At 42.9% G+C, this 21033-nt stretch overlaps 1 protein-coding gene across 12 annotated transcripts in view; it reads right to left on the minus strand.

Moving 5' to 3' along the window:
• Positions 1-21033, minus strand: part of KIAA1217 (KIAA1217 ortholog) — a 493308-nt gene that overhangs the window by 149598 nt on the left and 322677 nt on the right. For all 12 annotated transcript variants that reach the window (XM_032621038.1, XM_032621044.1, XM_032621045.1 and 9 more), the window contains one exon: positions 18016-18214. In XM_032621038.1, coding sequence (XP_032476929.1) covers positions 18016-18214 — 199 coding nt within the window. The remainder of the gene's footprint in view (positions 1-18015; positions 18215-21033) is intronic.

Below are 21033 nucleotides of genomic sequence, written 5' to 3' on the forward strand. Positions count from 1 at the left end.
AAAGTCCATGATCTAGGGCTTCCCTGGTGGCGCAGTGGTTGAGAGTCCGCCTGCCGATGCAGGGGACGCGGGTTCGTGCCCCGGTCCGGGAAGATCCCACATGCCGTGGAGCGGCTGGGCCCGTGAGCCATGGCCGCTGAGCCTGCGCGTCCGGAGCCTGTGCTCCGCAACGGGAGAGGCCACAACACTGAGAGGCCCGCGTAGTGCAAAAATAAATAAATAAATAAAATCCATGATCTATTTTGAGTTAATTTTTGTACTAGTGTGAGAATTAGGTTAAAGTTCTCTTTTCTGCCTGTGGCTGTCCAATCAATCCGGTATGACTTGTTGAAAAAGCCGTCTTTCTTTCATTGAATTGCTTTTGCAATTTTGTCAAAAATCAGTTCAGCATAATTTTATGGGTGTATTTCTGGGTTCTCTATTCTGTTTCCTTGATCTATGTGTCTACCCCCCTGCTGATATGGTACAGTCTTGATTTCTATAGCTCTATGGTAAGGCTTGAAATCAGGTAGATTGAGTTCTCGCATTCTATTCTTTTTCAAAATTGTCTTAGCTATTCTAAATATTCTATAAAAGGCTCCTTTGCCTTTTTATATAAATTTCAGAATAAGCTTGTGTATGTTTCAAAAAAAAAATCTTGCTGTGATTTTAATAGGAATTGTTTTAATCCTATAGATCAATTTGGGGAAAACAGACATCTTTACTTTGCTGAGACTTCCAATCGATGAAAACAGTGTTTCTTCACTTATTAGGTCTTTGATTACTTTCCTCAGCATATCGTAATTTTCAGCATACGGATCCTATCCATGTTTTGTTAGATTTATACTTAATATTTAATTTTCTTCAGAGCAATTGTGAATGCTATTATGCCTTTTGTTTTAGCTTCCAGGTGTTTGCTGTTAGCATACAGAAATGCAATTGAGTTTGTATGTTAATCCTGGATCCTGTGACCTTGCTGAACTCACTTATTCTCCAAGAGGGTTGTTGTCATTGTTGTTGTTCTGGTACATTCTTTGGGATTTTCTATGTAGATAACATCACTTGGAAACAGAGAGTTTTATATTTTCTTTTCCAAATGGCATGCTTTTTATTCCTCTTTCTTGTCTGCTGAACTGGCTAGAACTTCCCGAATTATGTTGAATAAGAGTGGTGAGGTTGGACATTCCTGCCATGTTCCCAAACTTCGAGGGAAAGCTTTCAGTCTCTCGTTATTAAGTATGATGTTAGCGGTAGGGTTTTTTTTGTAGATGCTCTTTATGATGTGAGAAAGTTCCCCTCCATTCTTAGTTTGCTAGGAGTTTTTAAGAAATCATGTATGGGTATTGTTTTTTTCAAATGCTTTTTATGTGCCAATTGATATAATCTATGATTTTTTCTTCTTTAGCCTGTTGATATGGTAGATTACAGTGATTGTATTTCAAACACTGAACCAGCCTTGCATACCTGGAATAAATCCCACTCAGTGGTGATGTGGTTTTTTAATACATTTTTGGATCTGATTTGCTAATATTTTGTTGAGGATTTTTGTGTGAAATACATATGCTACTAGTTCTTTCAGCCAGAGCCTGTGAATGCTAAATACTCTTAATCCATTTACCTGAAAATGTCTTCTTTTTGCCCTCACCCTTAAGTAATAATTTTGCCGGTTAAAGAAATATTCATTCAAAGTGATATTTTCCCCAGGCTTTTGAAGATATTATTCCACTGTTCTCTGCCTTCTTCTTGCTTTCTCTTTTCAGTATAGTGGTTTAGCATGTGGGCTCTGCAGACAGACTGCCAGGGTTCAGATCCTGGCTTTGCTGTACCGTGTGTTAGATTCGCGTATCTGGCATAGAGTCAGTGCTCAGTAAGTATTAGCTGCTGTGGTGATTTCTTATATGTAAGCCTCCTTCGTTAGACCCCCTGCATGGCAGGGATCCTTCTTACTCTAATTTCAGAACACCTACAGAATCCAAATTCTTCTCACCGCTTCCATTGCTAACCTTCTCGTCTCCCCACGTTATGCCAAGACTCCTAACTGGTCTTCGCAACATGTGCCCAGGCCCCTTTTAGTCTATTCCACACCCAGCAGCCACAATACAATCTTTAAAATGGGAGCAATGCCACTGCTCACAATTCTGCAATATAGCCATTCCCATCACGATGAGGACTGTGTAGCCCAAGCCTTTGCCGTCGTCAAAGCCCTATACTGTTCGGCTCCCGGGGCTTCTCCAACCTCATTCCCTACTCCTCTGTTACAGAGTGACTCCAATCACAGCGGTCTCCTTGCTGTTCCCTAAATGCTCTTGGTGTGCCCTTGCTCAAAGTCTTTGCACTGGCTGATCCCTCTGCCTGGAATTGTCCTCCCCCAGACATCTGTGCGGCTCACATCGTCACGTGCTCTGGATCATGGCTCACATGCCACTTTCTCAGCGATGCTCTCCCTGTCCATCCTTTTCAGAATGGCAACTCTAACACCTTCATCTCTTCAGCACTCCCTATACCCCTGCCCCTATTTTATTTTTCTCCTTAGTATTTATACCACCTATTCCCTATTTTATTTGTTTATCCTCCGCCTCTCCCAACAGAATAGAAGCTCTAGAAGATCAGAGGGTTGTGACTCTTTTGTTGATTACACCCAGGGCCGTCTTAGTAGGAACTCAGTCAGTGTTTGTCAAAAGAATGATTTCCTTTCTTCCTACCTAATACAGCACCATGCGTATTGCAGGTATTTAAAATGGACTCAATTAATATGTTAAATTGAACTCTTTTCCTCTTAAAAAGGTTCCTATATTACTTGACTCTTTTTATGAAGGCAAATGAAAGCACATGAAAGAACGCTACTCTAGAATCAGGCAAAACCAAGGGAACTCTCTCCTCCAGGAAAGTCTTCAGCCCTGGCCTCGTCCATCTGCCTCTGCCTTGTCAGTACAACAAGCAGTACCAATACCTGGGTGTTAACTGACCATGACTGGGGCCAGGGTTCCCCTGGGCAGACGAGGGCAGGACGCTGGTGGGGGGGAACACCTGAATTGAGGAAACTGGGACATGGTAGAGAGAGGCATGAAGTCCTGTGAAGAGTCCAGCTACCTTTCCACTGTTGGCTCTACCGACATTTCTAGGTGTGTCAAGCTGGGTGATGAGGTGCAGGATAAAGGAAGTTCACCGATCAAACAGGGATCAAAACCAGGAACTGCACAGAGCAGAAGACAAGACAGTCCTAGCTTAGCAGGTTGGCTCCACGGCTTGCTGCAGGAGGATGTGTATCCCCATACTTCTTGTGAGGGTCCTGCCAGTCACGTGGGCTGGAATTAAATACTCTAGTTCAAGGACGTGGACCAGGCCAGACATTTAAGGCCTCCGCGTTTTCCTGCCAAAGTAGGAGGACTACTTTCCATCCCCTACTGTGAACCGATTAAAGCGCCCTCATGTGGTGCTACGTTGTAATGACACGTTAAAATCTTTCCTAGGGCACAATATTACCCTGAATCAGTGATCCCCTGAGCAGAAGGGCCAGCATCACCTAGGAACTAGCTAGAGCTGCAAATTCTTGGGTCTCACCCCAGGTCCACTGAACCATAAATGCGATAAGCAGAGCCAGACGTCTGTGTTTTAATAATATCTCGGCTAAAATTTGAGAACCACTGTCCCAAATGATGTGTCATGAGAAAGGATGCAAAAAGGATTGGCAGGGTGGGTCCCATCTTACTCAGGGGAGGGCTCTCTGATGAGGCCATCTGAGCTTAGCTCTGAATGAAGTGAGGAGGGGCCATGCAGACATGGTGGCCTGTGAATGGCGGCTGAATCCAGACAGAGAGCAGCATGGGTCTATTCCTGAAGTGGGACAGCCAAGAGGCCAGTATGGCTGGGTGTATGCACAGCTTCATCTGTGGACTCTTTGATTTATGTATATTTTAAAGACCTTACATGGTTACCATGTGTCTTTAGTTTACTGAAAATTCCTTGAATACAAGAACCAGATTTCATATATTTTTTAAATAACTCACCATGACACCTTTAACAGTGCCAGGAACTGAACAGATTCTTAATAAATGCATAAATACATGAATGGAGACAAAAATTTGAGAAATGGGCAAAACCTGTGGAGGAAAAAAAATGAACGATTTATTTTTATCATGTTTAGTTTTAATATTACTGGGAGACATTTAGCCAGAGACGTCTGAAAGCCAATTAACACCCTAGAAAAATTCTGAAAGTGGCAAGTTGGTGGGAGCATCATTTTTAATGACATCACCAAACTCCTGAGACCTCAAACTCGGCATGACGACATTCGGAGCTTTTCTCGCTGGAATCCGGTTAAGTCACTTAGATGTGAAGCAACTTTCATTTGCTAAATCTGAGGATGGGGCCGGGGAGACGTCAGACAGAAAAGTAGTCATGGAAGATGAATCTGTCCCAGGAGTTTAAGATTTTCCCTTGCAATGCTAAGAAACCAAGTTGATGCACTGAGCAAAGGTGGAAGAGGACAGAACAAAACTCACCTTAAAATAAACAGAAACCTTGATGAATCTAATTTTACTGTCTTGAAGAAAGAAATACTTTAAGTTTTGTGACAACTGCCATAAACCTGACTGTCCCCTCATATGAGAAAGGAAGTAGGAGGAAAAGAGTGTCCTGAGTCTCTGTGTTAGTGTGCTGGGGCCGCCATAACAAAGCTCCACAGACTGGGGGGCTTCACAACAGAAATCTATTCTCACACTGTTCTGAAGGCTAGAAGTCTGAAACCAAGGTGTCAGCAGGAATGGTTTCTTTGGAGGCTTCTCTCCTTGATTCACAGATGGCAGTCTTCCCCCTGTGTCCTCACGTGGCCTTCCGTCTGCACCTGCCTGTGTCCTAACCTTCTCTTCTTATAAGGACACCAGTCCTATCGGATGAGGGCCCACCCCTGTGACCTCATTCTAACTTAATTACCTTTTTAAAGGCCTTTCTCCTAAGACCTAGTCACATTCTGAGGTACTAGGGGTTAGGACTTCAACATACAAACTTGTGGGGGAATAGGGGAAGATACAGTTTGGCCAATAACAGCCCCTCAGAGAGCGGCTCAAACTGATAAGAAACTAAAGACCATTGTGGTGGCGCCTTGGCACTCACCTACTGTCGTGCTTGAAAGCAGCTTCTGGAATGGAGACTGGACCTCATGCAGATAGGTGAGGTGGACAGGACCTCATCTCCAGACCCGAAGCCACTTAGCTGCAATCCCCTGTCACAGAGCTTACTTGAGAAATTCGATGGAAAATCACCAATTCCTTTGCCTAAGAAGATATACATCTACCCTCTAACAACACAGATGTGAAGTTCCCTCTGTTCTTACACTCTGCCTGAAATAGAAGAAGCTGCCACAAATCTCAGTTTCCAGATGTCAGCAGGCAGCTCTCTGGAGGCCACGTTTAGGATGAGGGCACCAAGGATGGAATCTTACTTGGGTATATGACATAAAGCTGGCTTGCATCTTAATATTATTTTTAGCAGTTCATAGAATCATCTTTAAAAAGCAGGTGCAAAAAATGTGTGCGAACTCTTATAGAATTAGATGCATGTAAAGGATTATGTCTTAAAGTCAGCTTTGAAAAAACAAACTAACTTGGCAAGAAACTCTTAAGGGTGCAATGAATTTTGCACTTACCAGAAAAAATAGCAAGGCATAGTCGACAGATTTTAGGTAGAGTTTTTGAGGCAAAGGAAAACAACAGCAACTGGTAAATGAAATTTTTTCCCCCAAAAGTAGTTCAATGTCTCATCTCTTGTTCCAACCAAACTGTAGCGGAGTATATCAGAGTACATCATCTCAATCCAGATACTTTCAACCTCATCCCTGGAGAGAGTACAGAGTAACAGTTGGTATTATCAGGAATTTGGAATTCCGGGAGAGATTTCTTCTTCAACTCTTTTTCCTTTCAAGCCTTCAGCCATGACATGCTTCTCAAATATTCCTCTCTATCTGAAGTTACCCACCCTGATGAGATGATTAATAGCCAAGGGCCAACCACCTGGGGGGCCAGGTGAATTATCAAGACGGTATGAACTCTTTCCATGTATCAGATTAGATCACTAGAAACCTACAGAGTCCAAAAGACATAACCTCTAAAAAGATGGTTTCATACTATGTCCTTGGATTTTGAAGTTTTAGACAAAGAAACTTTCCATAAAACAACTGTTAAATATAACTGTCTACTACATAATATGATGTCAACAGCATTAAGATACAGGGGTTCTTGGACTATAATGTTCTAAATGGGCTGCTATAAACCTCTTCTTTTTTTTGCGGTACGCGGGCCTCTCACTGTTGTGGCCTCTCCCGTTGCGGAGTACAGGCTCCGGACGCGCAGGCTCAGCGGCCATGGCTCACGGGCCCAGCCGCCCCGCGGCACGTGGGATCCTCCCGGACCGGGGCACGAACCCGTGTCCCCTGCATTAAACCTCTTCTTAAATCATGAAATTCATGGAGCTCATTACACGTTTCTCCTTTCTTCTTCTTTTTTTGTCTCGGTTGCAATCACAGCAATTATTCTTATCCTAATTTTCCTGGCACACATATTATGCCCAACTGCTACTTGTATTAATTCTTGTTTTAATGGTTCTTATATACTATCACTGTTTTAAGCCAAATCAAATCTATTTTGGATGTAGAGAAGTATATTTATACCTTATACAGATAAAACTTGCCTTGCTTTCTTCTGTTGTCTTATGAAACTTGATGAAGAGTTCTTTTTTGAATAAGGGTATTTTAACATCAGAAAAAAAAGCATAAACATTATCTAGGTCTCTGGGTTTGAATGGGGTTTCATGGCTGTGACAGAGAGAGAGAAATATTTCACACTGGCTTATAGGCAGATTGATTTTCTGAAATAGCTTAGGAAACCGAAGTCACCTTTCCAGCTATTTAGCCCTACAGCTCCACCTGCAGTTTAGAAATGTTTGCTGTTAAGTTTACAAAAAGGTGACCTGTGGTCCAGGTTTAGCAACACCCCAGTTGTAAAGAAGGGAACAGAAACAGTACACCCCAAGTCTTCTGCAAGTCTTTTCACTGGTACTCAGCCAACAGACGGCAGACCCTGTAAATTAATGGTGGCTTGGGGAGGGCTCCGACCCTTAGATTCCACCAAACCTTCTATTCACCTTCATTGATGCTTTCCCTACCTGCACCCTGTCTGCAAAGCAATCCTTGAGATGTCGGTAAAGGGCACGGAACTCTGTAGGTACCGCATTAACTACATCATTTCCTCAAAGTCTGAGTAATCTGTTCTAAAGTTTCAACCCAGGAATGTTAATAGCAAGGGATTTCGAAAGGCATCTGACTAACTTTATTTTTTAAAGTAAGTACAAACAAATCATGACTCTACACAATCTTTTGCAAGAACATTCTTTCATATGGGTGAATTTAAGAGCCAAGTGGGTAAACTTGGACGAGTACTCCCTTCTTTCAGAAAACCTCATATATGAAAATCCAAGCTTGTAAAGGAAAACTGGGGGGTGATTACTTCTATCACAAAAACATGTTTTGCTATACCAGAGGAATTCTTGAAATATTCCTTTCAGTGGTTAATTCCCTGTCCCAAATCCATTTTTTCTCCCTTAGCTTAAAGATTGATTCACTTTTTAAAAAAATTACCTTTCAGCACATTCGTGATATCAAGTGCAAAAAACCTAAGAGACAATCTTTTTGACTCACCTGATAGAGCCAAATAGAAGTCCTCGAGGACTCCTGTTATCGAAAGGAAATTTCTTTCTAACTTCTCTCTTTCCTTATTCTCCAACGCCCCTTGGTCTACTTAATGTTTTTTACTGTGTGGGTGTTAGCAGTTCAGCACAGCTCATTTGCCAAATGAAATCTTTTATGAAAGTACAACATTTAGAGTAGAGAAAACTCCACAAAACTCCAGAGCTCTGAGGAACACAGTTGGGAAACCACACCTCCAGTTCATTCTCCAGTTCACTGCCAAGTCTCTAAAAGTCATCAGTCTGGATCTACCACTACTTGCCATATTTTCTAGAACGTGAAGAAGGGGGCAGGCACTACAGCTTCTACAAAAACAGCAAATCAGATCCCATGTATCTGTCAGAGTTCAGTTGCAGAGAACTGAACCAACTCCAGCTTTAAGCAAAAAAACAAACAAACAAACAAAACCCAGACAGATTTATTAAATGGCTTGTGGAATCACGGAGCTGAATGTTCACTGGAGAACTGGGACGTTGCAGAACCCGTTTGATGGGGAGGAAGCTTCTGGTCCACGGTCACAGCCCTGGACCACTGTGACTCCACTTTGGAAGTCAGGAAGCAGCTGGTCCTGCTGAAAACCAGACCACACCTGTGGCCCCAGAAGGAGAAGAATGGATGCCTGGTACCCTGACTTTCAACCCTATCAAGCGAGTGACTGCCTAGAGACCTCTCAGCAAACGATGCTAAAGAAAACCCAAAGCCTCCACAAATGCCTTGGTCCCTACTTCCAGAACCCAGCGCATCTCCTATTCCAGAATGGGTCTGCCTTCCAGGCTCCAAAGTAAAGGGAGGCACGCCAGAAGGAGATTGGAGTGGACCACGCCAGCCGGTCACCAAATCCTCCCACCCTGTTCACTGAGTTCCCAAGCTAGAGATGATCCTCTGACCTTTTCTTTGATTGCACCTTAAAAAGGTCAGGATGTGCCCCAAAGCTACTGACCTGCAATCAAACTCTCTTCTGTAAATTTTAGTTTTTATACTACTACATGTCAATCACTACTGGCACTTAGGAAAACAAATTCCATAAGTGCTTCACTTACTCTATAGAGCAATACATATCTTTCCATTTGTCTGAAATTCATTTCTTTTTTAAACTACCCTACGGATACCTCTTCACTCTCAATCTAATACGAGGCTCACAGTCTTTGCCCATAAACCTTCTTGGTTTTCCGCTTTACAGACGGACGTTTCCTCCATCTTTTTCTCTAACCTCCTACCCACTCTTCTTCTGCACAGGAGGGGCGATTCTGACAACAGAGAACCTTCTGTTCCTTAAATACCCCCACCAGCAAATGGTCACCATCACTGTTACCACCTTGAAATAAAAGAACAGCCACGGAGAAGTGACACACGTTGGGCAAGTTCTCCCTCAATTAGTCTAAAATCCTCCCGAGCCTTTTAAAATCATTCTCGCTTGTTGGGTCTGAGTGTTTAACAGGTAATTTGTTACAGAATGGCAGCACCTCTGGCTGCTGGGCTGGTAAGGGAGGTGCCTTTTCCAAAGCTAACCATTCAGGATACGGTCAACCAAGGCATGTGGCTGCAGGGAGAAGGAAGTTGCTGTCCTTGTTTTCACATGAGTTTTATTTTCAAATTCCTGAGGGTACACAGAAGGGTGGGAACATCTTGTGGCTACCCTTTCCCCCGAGGCCGACCACAAAGAAGCTAGACAGCAGCCCCTGCCCGTGGTTGCATTCCAGACAGACATTTATAAGACAGCAATGATTAAAAGGAAGCGACTCCATCATTAAGACCTAGACCTAATATCAGCGGGACAATTTTTCACGGAAATTATTTCTAAGACTCAAATCTACTGCAAAACTGATTTTACTTTCTTTTGTAGACTTCCTTTCTCCTAATGGTCCCTCTTTTCACTGAAGCGAGAGAGGTAAGCAGAAATGGCATAAATTCCACCGAGAAGAATTTCATTTGGTCTCTGGATGGGTGGAGGGCATAGGGACCCCACCACTCTGTACAAGTGAAGATTTAGAGGTGATAGATTTTTGGAACCCGGTCACGTTATAAATCAGAGCCGCTGATCAAATTCTTTCTTTACCTTTCTGCTTTGTCAGTCTCCAAGAGTGACTAGTTGGTCCTCAGCGTCAGAAAAGATTTCTGGGTTTTGCTGTCATTTGGTCCTGCCTGAAGTGCCAGAATGAGAAGCTCACATCTTGCATCCAGGACAGCACTGGAGAAAGAATATTATATAGACACCAGCGATGTCTAACTTCTCTGTCCTAAATAGCAGCTTAGGGCTAAACCTTCTCTCTCTTGCATGGCTTCTAAAAGCCTCTGTGCAATGCACCAAGCCCAGCCTCCCCCGGCTCCTCGCTTTCTACTATGCCAAAGTAGTAGAAAGGAGGGATTATCCAAGTGGAAAAATGATTAAGCTGGCAGGTTTATCTCCAGGCACAGGCTGCCTAGAGTGAGAGCAAGGTTGCATCCCCTCCAGGGAGGAGGAGTGGTTGGAGGATTGGTCCAGACGTGACTCCCAGAGCTGGGGAACGGCTCCAGTGACACACTGCGTATGTGCAGAAGTGAAGCCTGGGAGCTGGGCTTTCCCAACTCTGCCTCTTCTGGGCTCTGTGGCTGGAGGTCACCCCATGAGATGTGAAGTCCCTGGGGTGACACACAGGCAGCTACTGGGGTGAGGAGAGTGAGGTACTCTCCTCGGGTGCGAAATTGAAGGCTCCTCCCCACTGAACTCAATAATCAAGATAAAATAATATTTTAATGAGACAATTTTAAAAATCAAAATTAATGCAATAACCCATGATGAACCAACTATGATCATTTTAACTAAACACAAGATCAACAGGACTTGGGAGGGAGATCCTAAAATTCTGTGGATTAAGATAAAAGAAGAGAGGGCAGACAGCAGAAGCAAGAAGAATTACAATTCTGCAGCCTATGGAATGAAAACCACATTCACAGAAAGATAGACAAAATGAAAAGGCAGAGGACTATGTACCAGACGAAGGAACAAGATAAAACCCCAGAAAAACAACTAAATGAAGTGGAGATAGGCAACCTTCCAGAAAAAGAATTCAGAATAATGATAGTGAACATGATGCAGGACCTTGGCAAAAGGATGGAGGCAAAGATCAAGAAGACACAAGAAATGTTTAACAAACACCGAGAAGAATTGAAGAACAAACAAACAGAGATGAACAATACAATAACTGAAGGGAAGAATACACTAGAAGGAATCAGTAGCAGAATAACTGAGGGAGAAGGACGGATAAGTGATCTGGAAGACAGAATGGTGGAATTCACTGCCGCAGAACAGAATAAAGAAAGAAGAGCGAAAAGAAATGAAGACAGCCTAGGAGACCCCTGGGACATTAAACACACCAAGATTTGCATTATAGGGGTCCCAGAAGGAGAAGAGGGCTAGAAGGGACCTGAGAAAATGTTTGAAGAGATTATCGTCGAAAACTTCCCTAACATGGGAAAGGAAATAGCCACCCAAGTCCAGGAAGCGCAGAGAGTCCCAGGCAGGATAAACCCAAGGAGAAACATGCTGAGACACATAGTAATCAAACTGACAAAAATTAAAGACAAAGAAAAATTATTAACAGCAACAAGGGAAAAATGACAAATCACATACAAGGGAACTCCCATAAGGTTAACAGCTGATTTCTCATCAGCAACTCTACAAGCCAGAAGGGAGTGGCATGAGATATTTAAAGTGATGAAAGGGAAGAACCTACAACCAAGATTACTCTACCCGCCAAGGATCTCATTCAGATTCAATGGAGAAATCAAAAGCTTTACAGATGAGCAAAAGCTAAGAGAATTTAGCACCACCAAACCAGTTCTACAACAAATACTAAAGGAACTTTTCTATGCAGGAAACACAAGAGAAGCAAAGGACTTACAATAACAAACCCAAAACAATTAAGAATATGGTAATAGGAACATACATATTGATAACTACCTTAAATGTAAATAGATTATATGCTCCAACCAAAAGACACAGGCTCGCTGAATGGATACAAAAATAAGACCCATATATATGCTGTCTACAAGAGACCCACTTCAGACCTAGGGACACATACAGACTGAAAGTAAGGGGATGGAAAAAGATATTTCATGCAAATGTAAATCAAAAGAAAGCTCTTTTGAGTAGCTATACTCATACCAGATAAAAAGACTTTAAAATAAAGAATGTTACAAGAGACAAGGAAGGACACTACATAATGATCAAGGGATCAATCCAAGAAGAAGATAAAACAATTATAAATATATATGCACCCAACATAGGAGCACCTCAATACATAAGATAAATGCTAACAGCTATAAAAGAGGAAATCGACAATAACACAATAATAGTGGGGGACTTTATATCAGTACAATCGTACCTCAAGAAACAAGAAAAATCTCAAATAAACGATCTAACCTTACACCTAAAGGAACTAGAGAAAGAATAACAAACAAACAAAAAACCCAGTTAGTAGAAGAAACGAAATCATAAAGATCAGAGCAGAAATAAGCAAAATAGAAACAAAGATCAATAAAACTAAAAGCTGGTTCTTTGAGAAGATAAACAGAATTGATAAACCTTTAGCCAGACTCATCAAGAAAAAGAGAGGACTCAAATCAGTAAAATTAGAAATGAAAAAGGAGAAGTTACAATGGACACCGCAGAAATACAAAGCATCATAAGAGACTACTACAATTAACTCTGTGCCAATAAAATGGACAACTTGGAAGAAATGGACAAATTCTTAGAAAGGAATAACCTTCCAAGACTGAACCAGGAGGAATAGAAAATATGAACAGACCAGTCACAAATCATGAAATTGATACTGTGATTAAAAATCTTCCAACAAACAAAAGTCTAGGATCAGATGGCTTCACAGGTGAATTCTATCAAACATTTAGCGAAGAGCTAACACCCATCCTTCTCAAACTCTTCCAAAAAACTGCAGAGGAATGGGGCTTCTCTGGTGGCGCAGTGGCTGAGAGTCCACCTGCTGATGCAGGGGACACGGGTTCGTGCCCTGGTCTGGGAAGATCCCACATGTCGTGGAGCGGCTGGGCCTGTGAGCCATAGCCACTGAGCCTGCACGTCCGGAGCCTGTGCTCTGCAATGGGAGAGGCCACAACAGTGAGAGGCCCGCGTACTGCAAAAAAAAAAAAAAAGGAAAAAAAATTGCAGTGGAATGAACACTCCCAAACTCATTCTATGAGGCCACCATCACCCTGATACCAAAACCAGGCGAAGGTTCTACAAAAAGAGAAAATTCAATATCACTGATGAATATAGATGCAAAAATCCTCAAAAAATACTAGCAAACAGAATCCAACAACACATGAAAAGGATCATACACCATGATTAAGTGGGATTTATCCCAGGGATGCAAGGATTCTTCAATTTACGCAAATCAATGAATGTGATACACCGTATTAACAAACTGAAGAATAAAAACCATATGATCATCTCAATAGAAGCAGAAAAAGCTTCTGAATTTTGTCAATTATGATAAAAACTCTTGATAACTCTTGATAAAAATTTTCCAGAAAGTGGGCATAGAGGGAACCTACCTCAATATAATAAAGGCCATATATGACAAACCCACAGCAAACATCATTCTCAATGGTGAAAAACTGAAAGCATTTCCTCTAAGATCACGAACAGCACAAGGATGTCCACTCTCGCCACTATTATTCAACATAGTTTTGGAAGTCCTAGCCATGGCAATCAGAGAAGAAAGAGAAATAAAAGGAATCCAAATCGGAAAAGAAGAAGTAAAGCTGTCACTGTTTGCAGATGACATGATATTATATATAGAGAATCCTAAAGATGCCAGCAGAAAACTACTAGAGCTAATCAATGAATTTGGTAAAGTTGCAGGATACAAAATTAATGCACAGAAATCTCTTGCATTCCTATACACTAACAATGAAAGATCAGAAAGAGAAATTAAGGAACAATCCCATTCACCATTGAAACAAAAAGAATAAAATACTTAGTAATAAACCTACATAAGGAGGTAAAAGACCTGTACTCAGAAAATTATAAGACACTGATGAAAGAAATCAAAGATGACACAAACAGATGGAGAGATATACCATGTTCTTGGATTGGAAGAATCAATATTATGAAAATGACTCTACTACCCAAAGCAATCTACAGATTCAGTGCAATCCCTATCAAATTACCAATGGCATTTTTTACAGAACTAGAGCAAAAAATCTTAAAATCTGTATGGAGACACAAAAGACCCTGAATAGCCAAAGCAATCTTGAGAGAAAAAAAGAGAGCTGGGGCTTCCCTGGTGGCGCAGTGGTTGGGAGTCCACCTGCCAATGCAGGGGACACGGGTTCATGCCCCGGTCTGGGAAGATCCCACATGCCGCGGAGCGGCTGGGCTCATGAGCCATGGCCGCTGAGCCTGCGCGTCCGGAGCCTGTGCTCCGCAACGGGAGAGGCCACAACAGTGAGAGGCCCGCGTACCGCAAAAAAAAAAAAAAAAAACAAACACGGAGCTGGAGGAATCAGACTCCCTGACTTCAGGCTATACTACAAAGCTACAGTAATCAAGACAATATGGTACTGGCACAAAAACAGAAATACAGATCAATGGAACAGGCTAGAAAGCCCAGATAAACCCATGCACCTATGGTCAACTAATCTGTGGCAAAGGAGGCAAGGATATACAATGGAGAAAAGACAGTCTCTTCAATAAGTGGTTCTGGGAAAACTACATGGACAGCTACATGTAAAAGAATGAAATTAGAACACTCCCTAATACCATATGCAAAAATAAACTCAAAATGGATTAAAGACCTAAATGTAAGACCAGACACTATAAAACTCTTAGAGGAAAACATAGGAAGAACACTCTTTGATATATATCACAGCAAGATCTTTTTTGACCCACCTCCTAGAGTAATGAAAGTAAAAACAAAAATAAACAAATGGGTCCTAATGAAACTTAAAAGCTTTTGCACAGCAAACAAACTATAAACAGGACGAAAAGACAACCCTCAGAATGGGAGAAAATATTTGCAAATGAATCAACAGACAAAGAATTCATCTCCAAAATATTTAAACAGCTCATGCAGCTCAATATTAAAAAAACAAACCCAGTCAAAAATTGGGCAGAAGACCTAAATAAACATTTCTCCAAAGAAGACATACAGATGGCCAAGAGGCACATGAAAAGCTGTTCAACATCACTAATTATTAGAGGAATGCAAATCAAAACTACAATGAGGTATCACCTCACACCAGTTAGAATGGACATCATCAGAAATTCTACAAACAAATGCTGGAGAGAGTGTGGAGAAAAGGGAACCCTCTTGGACTGTTGGTGGGAATGTAAAGTGATATAGCCATTATGGAGAACAGTATGGAGGTCCCTTAAAAAACTAAAAATAGAATTACCATATGATCCAGTGATCCCACTACTGGGCATATACCCTGAGAAAACCATGATTCAAAAGGACACATGTACCCCAATGTTCACTGCAGCTCTATTTACAATAGCCAGGTCATGGAAGCAACCTAAATGCCCATTGACAGACGAATGGATAAAGAAGATGTGGTACATATATACAATGGAATATTACTCAGCCATAAAAAGGAAAGAAATCGGGTCATTTGTAGAGACATGGATGGACCTAGAGACTGTCATACAGAGTGAACCGAGTCAGAAATAGAAAAACAAATATCGTACATTAACGCATATATGTGGAATCTAGAAAAATGGTACAGACGAAATGGTTTTCAAGGCAGAAATAGAGATACAGATGTAGAGAACAAACATATGGACACTAAGGGGGGAAAGTGGTGGGGCGGGGGGGTGGGGAGTGATGGTGGTGGGATGAATTGGGAGATTGGGATTGACATAAATACACTAATATGTGTAAAATAGATAACTAATAAGAAACAGCTGTATAAAAAAAATTAAAATTTAAATAAAAGATAAAATGACATTGTACAGATCCCAAAGGAAACGCTGGCCTTCCAGGTGGCACCAAGAGTGGATTTGCAGGAGGTCCCAGCTCAGTCTCCATCTGCAGCCTCTGAGGCCTGGGGTCCTGGCTGCGCTTCGCCACCAAGATGCTGGGGGACCCCGCTGCTCCCGCTCTGGGGCTCTCTGGGGAGCCTGCTCTTCCCAGGAGCCCATGTCTGTGCATTAAATACAGCCAGGCACATGGGAATTTTCCCGAACACAAGGCTAGCAAGGCCCCTGGCGGGAGATGGTGTTTAGACTTCCCCTGACTCACACTTTCCTGTTTATTTCCCATCCCCGCTCAACTGAATTATCCTGTGAAAGCCAGGTGCGGCCGCAAGGACATTCGCAAATTGGCCACAGAGCGGCGGTGAAGGGCAGCACCAAGCCGCCGGCCCAGGGCCAGCCTCATTTTCTGACCCCAGGGCTCCCCTCGCTGGGGCAAACTTCTCATTCTTCTCCTCTCCCTGTGTTCCTTTGTTTCTATCCACAAGTTGTGGAAATCACTGGCCAAAAACATTCTCCTGGAGCTGGAAGAATAAGTACCTCCTGTGCATTTTGAATCTGCTGTGACTCGCCAGAACTTCACAGCAAGGCGTGCTCAGCGTAAAGCAGCGTTTTGCCAAAGTGCAGCCACCCCACGAGAAAACAGCAGCCACCCTCAGCAGTTCCTAGGGCAAGGCTGCCATCAGCTCCTGCAGCCCCTGCACCCAGAGACTTGCTTCCTAAAGGCAGCCGGTCTCTACCTGCATTGCCAACTGCACTTGGCTGTGGGGCAAATTCCTGCCCGCAAGACAGAGGGTCCATTATTCCACAGGCTCGCTGTTCCCCAGGTATGGGGAAGCGCACAGGCATTTGTTTTTATCTTTCATTCTACTTTGCGAAGCACAGGCTATCTTTACAGAGACCTGAACCTCATTCATTTCCTGCAAAGCACAGAAGAGAAATTCCACTCCTTGGCAGGCTCCTGTGCTCCTGCCTCAAGCATGAGTGGGGTTAAGAGAACACTAAGCTCTGTAGTCCTGATGGAAAGCCCCAGCCTGTGTCATCTTGACACTGCCCCAGCCCTGTATGCTCCCTGAGTGCACCACACCCCTCCAAGTCCCATGCCTTCACTGGTAAATGGAGTCAATAGGAACTGCAGGGGCTTCCCACTTCTGCCATTTAATTAACTATGCAACCTCAAAAAACAAAAACCAGATTTTCTGGGGCTTTCATCTTTCGTTTGTAAAATGACGACCCTGGATTATTAAACTAAGATGAAGTATACAAAGTCTAACGCTAAAAATTAATATGAGTAACACAAGTAAATAACAGGGTTTTTTGTTTGTTTTTGTTCAGAAGAGCTAGGACAATGTCTGAACCCAATCTGCTCTGGTTATCGTCTGCAACAGAGGAAACAAAAACAGGACACCTCCCCACGTCCCTCTCTTTTCTTCTTCAAGCAAGGCATCTGCTCATTTATAGGAGGCAGAATTCAGCTGTCTTCTGCAGAGGCCAGACCCTGAAGCCTTCTGTGGGTTGACCCTGTTTCTGTCCCCTGTTTTTCCTGACCACAAACGTCTGAAAAACACAGGTACCGACTCAGAACCTTGAGATGGCAGGTTAAGCATATGAAACACCAGCATAATTTGCAAAAAGGTCTAAATCTTTATGGCCTGTACCTTTTGTTAAGGGGCTAGGAGGAAGAAAAAAAGCACAGCAAGATAGAAAGGGAATATCCAATGTGAAAAAACAAATGACAAGTGAAGGCGGAAGGAGAGAATCCTGCTTTTCCTAAAAGCTTCTTCAAAGACAAGGCTATGCCAAACTCTTGCCAAACCCCTCCACCCTTTCATGTGGTGGTAGAGAAAACAGCCCTGTGTTTCTGGCTTTCCTTACCAGTCATGGCGGTGTTGGCCACCTTGTACCTCTTCTTCCTGCAGCCATTCATGTCCTCCCCTGGACTGCCAGACAGTGGAGTGGGGCTCACACCCCAACCGTCCACAGTTCTGAAACTGTGGAGGAGGTTCCCTAAGAAATGAGGCTCATTCTGTAATCCGGCCCTTGCTATTCCTTATACCAGGAATATCCACAGGCACTGCTAGTCTCTTGTTTGAGTGACTAACCCCAGCCAGTTCTGAATGTGCCCAGCCCCAAAGACCGGTTGGACTTGCTGCTCCTTCAGCAGGTAACTCCTCAAGGCTTGATGTTAAATCAACAGAGTTTCTGAGCAGTTTGTGTGTTTACAAATCAAGATCAAATTAACATCCAGATGCAGGGGTATGTGTTCAGGAGTATAAACATACACACATGCAGGAATAAAAATTAGAAACTACCTTTCGAAGCTTACCCAGAGATCTTTCTTTCGTCTGGTTGGTCGACCTCACCACTGGAAGGCTCGCTCGAGTCCGGCTGCCTCTGGAAAAAGGACTTGGAGTTTCTCCCTCAGACATGGCTTCCAAAGAATCTCCAGATGCCTCTGATAAATGCTCTACTGGGTCACCCAAGTTGGGAGGCTGAGGACTGTGAGACAGTTTGGGGCTTCTTGTCTGCAAAAGGCATTTGAAAGAAAGTGGAAAATAGCCTATTATTAATTATGCTGAAAATATTTTTAATGCCATCAAGGTCTACTAATCTGGAAAAACAACATGGCAACGAGAAAAAGTCCATCGGAAGGACTAGATACAAAAATAAAGACAGAGTGGTTCAAAGTATCAGTTGTGAAAGTTAGTGAGAGAAAAAAGTCCCTGAGTATTCCACTAAGATTTTTATCACTGGACATCTACTGTGCATAGGCCATTCCAAGCCAGGCATTGAGGACAAGCCACGTTACAGGAAAGAACGATGGCAAATCAATTCCTTTGGCCAAATTCTAGTGGTTGTTACAATCACAGCAGATGGGACTGTGCACGTTTTTATCACCTAACACGGATGATGCACCCACACCAGAGTAAACTGAACACACCCAGTTCTTTAAACTCTTCTATTAAGACTGTTTCCAAAATCAGTAAAATATGATTGTGAGGGAGATATTTCTATCACAGTTGATTTTTTTCTTTTGAGGCAGAAATCCCATAATTTGGATTATGTCTAGTTTTGGTTATTACTTACCTCGCCAATCAACAGACGGTATCTATAATAACTTAAACACACACAATACAAAATTTAATTTCTCTCTTGGTTATCTAAACTGTGATGGCAAGGGACTGAATGTGTAAAACACTCATAATCTTTGTTGGTCAATAACATTCCTTGAACATATACTGAGCACTGTGGGCGATTCAGAGACAGACAGACGTCATGTTGCCTGATGTGAATGGGTTTCAAAACTAATTGGTGAAATGAATGCAGGACAACAAATAACACAAGATAATGTATAATTAAGTTTAAATCTCGAACTGTGTGGTACGTCCATTCACCCTTTCAACAGACACCTATTGAGTGCCTACTGTGTTCCAGGCACCTGCTAGGTACACGCTAGCACATGCCAGGTACTGGGAACAGAACGACAGACAAAAGAGACATGATCCTGCCCTCATGGTGCTTACAGTCGAGTCAGGGGACAGACACTGAAGACATTGACAGTGTGTAACCCAGGCTGGGGAGGGGGTGTATGTGGGTGGAAAGTTGGAAAAGCAAGTAAACTGTGACCTCAAGGACGTGAGAAGTTGGGAGGAGGGGGCAAGCCAGCGGGTGTGGTGAAAAGAAAAAGGCATTCCAGGTGGAAGGGACAGCATGTGCAAAGTCCCCGAGGCAGAAAGAAGTGGCAAGTACTGGAGACATGGTGGGACCGGAGACCAGAAGAGCCCAGATCTCATGGAGCCTTAGCGTCAAGGGGAGAATTTTCAATGTGACTCTAAGGTACCAGAATGCCACTGAGGTATTTGAGGCAGGGAGAAGGGGGAGGTGGCCAGGATCAGATACATTTTTCATAAGATCATTTGGGCTATTGTGTGGAGGCTGGAGATTATACGTGTAGAAGGTCAAAGAAAGGGAGTCAGTGAAACTGGGGGGCTTAGGATGAATGAATGCACGATCTCACTTTCCCCCTCCCAAAGCCGGCCCCTGCTTTCATTACAATTCCAGGCAAACTGATGTGAATTAATCAGCAGGTGAGTTTTCTCTAAGATGCCAAAGGTGCTGATGGGCTGGGCGTGGGACACAGGCAGTCCCCAGGAGCCAGGTTTTTTTTTTTTGGGGGGGGTGGTTTGCATTCCTTAATGTCCTCTTAAGTCTTCCTAAGGATGCATTTTGAAGTTAAAAACACCAAAGCACTTAACTGTCAAGGTAGGACCCGCTTTGCGGGTGTACAAGCGACCCAGCATTTAAAAGTGCTCTGGGCTTGGTTTCATGCTCTGCTGTGGCCGTCTTGAAACCCTTAATAATTTTTTGGAACAAGATACACTAAGAATTATATATAGCCGGTCCTGCCTCAAGGCTTCAGCTACAGAACTCTTTCAGGGATGCCCCAGGTGTGCCTGATGTTCTAGGGGAGCCCTCTGAGGATGCGATGGTCAGTTCCTTTCCCTTTTCTTGCTAAAAGTACCAGGAGACCCCTCTTGGCAGACGCACTACTGCTTTATCTAGACACCCACCCCTGCTACACTTCTTAGGATGTTTCCACAGAAGAAAACAGGAGTAAGGTCAGAACATAGCCCCCTGTGCCCCCTTCATCGCGGTGGCCAGCCTCGGTGTTCCACAGGAAACTCTCCGCTCAGATGACATGCCCACATCATGGCCAGAAAGGACACCCATGAACAGTTAACTTGTCTCTTTGCTTTGGGTTAATGTTTCCGTGCAAGGCCCCGAAGTGGTTTATTTTTCATAAAGTCTGCTTGTGTTACAAAGATTGGGATCTGGCTTTGGCACTCTTTAAGAGTATTGCTAGACTTAAAAAAAAAAAAAAAACCAACCCTAAATCACTGCCCAGCTCACCAAGAGTTATGTAAATTCACATGGTCTTCAGTGAGGTAGATAGCTGGTTACTATTCTCAGCAGAATATCAAACTCAAATGTCCTCATCCCTGACTTAAAAAAAAAAAAGAAAGAAAATACATTCAGCTTAGCAAAGTAGCCAAGAAATAATATTACTTGAAGCAACGTGGCTACAATGACAACCTCTGGTGTTTGGTCATCTTTGCAGCCCATGGAAGACACAATGCATTTGATGAGTTGTCATTTTCCATTGCAAAAGGCAATAATCCTTGAAGAAAATCAAAATCAAATTTCTATTTCTTGTTCAGGGTCATCGTGGTTGGAGTATGTATAAAAATAAAGATATAAGGGCTCAGTCCTTTTTTGTTTTTTTTTAAGCTTCCTAAACACAGCTATTCAGTTCCAAATATAAACGCCTGCTCTCGTTATTATG

The sequence above is a fragment of the Phocoena sinus genome, chromosome 2 (genome assembly GCF_008692025.1).
Source record: "Phocoena sinus isolate mPhoSin1 chromosome 2, mPhoSin1.pri, whole genome shotgun sequence".
Lineage (NCBI taxonomy): Eukaryota > Metazoa > Chordata > Mammalia > Artiodactyla > Phocoenidae > Phocoena > Phocoena sinus.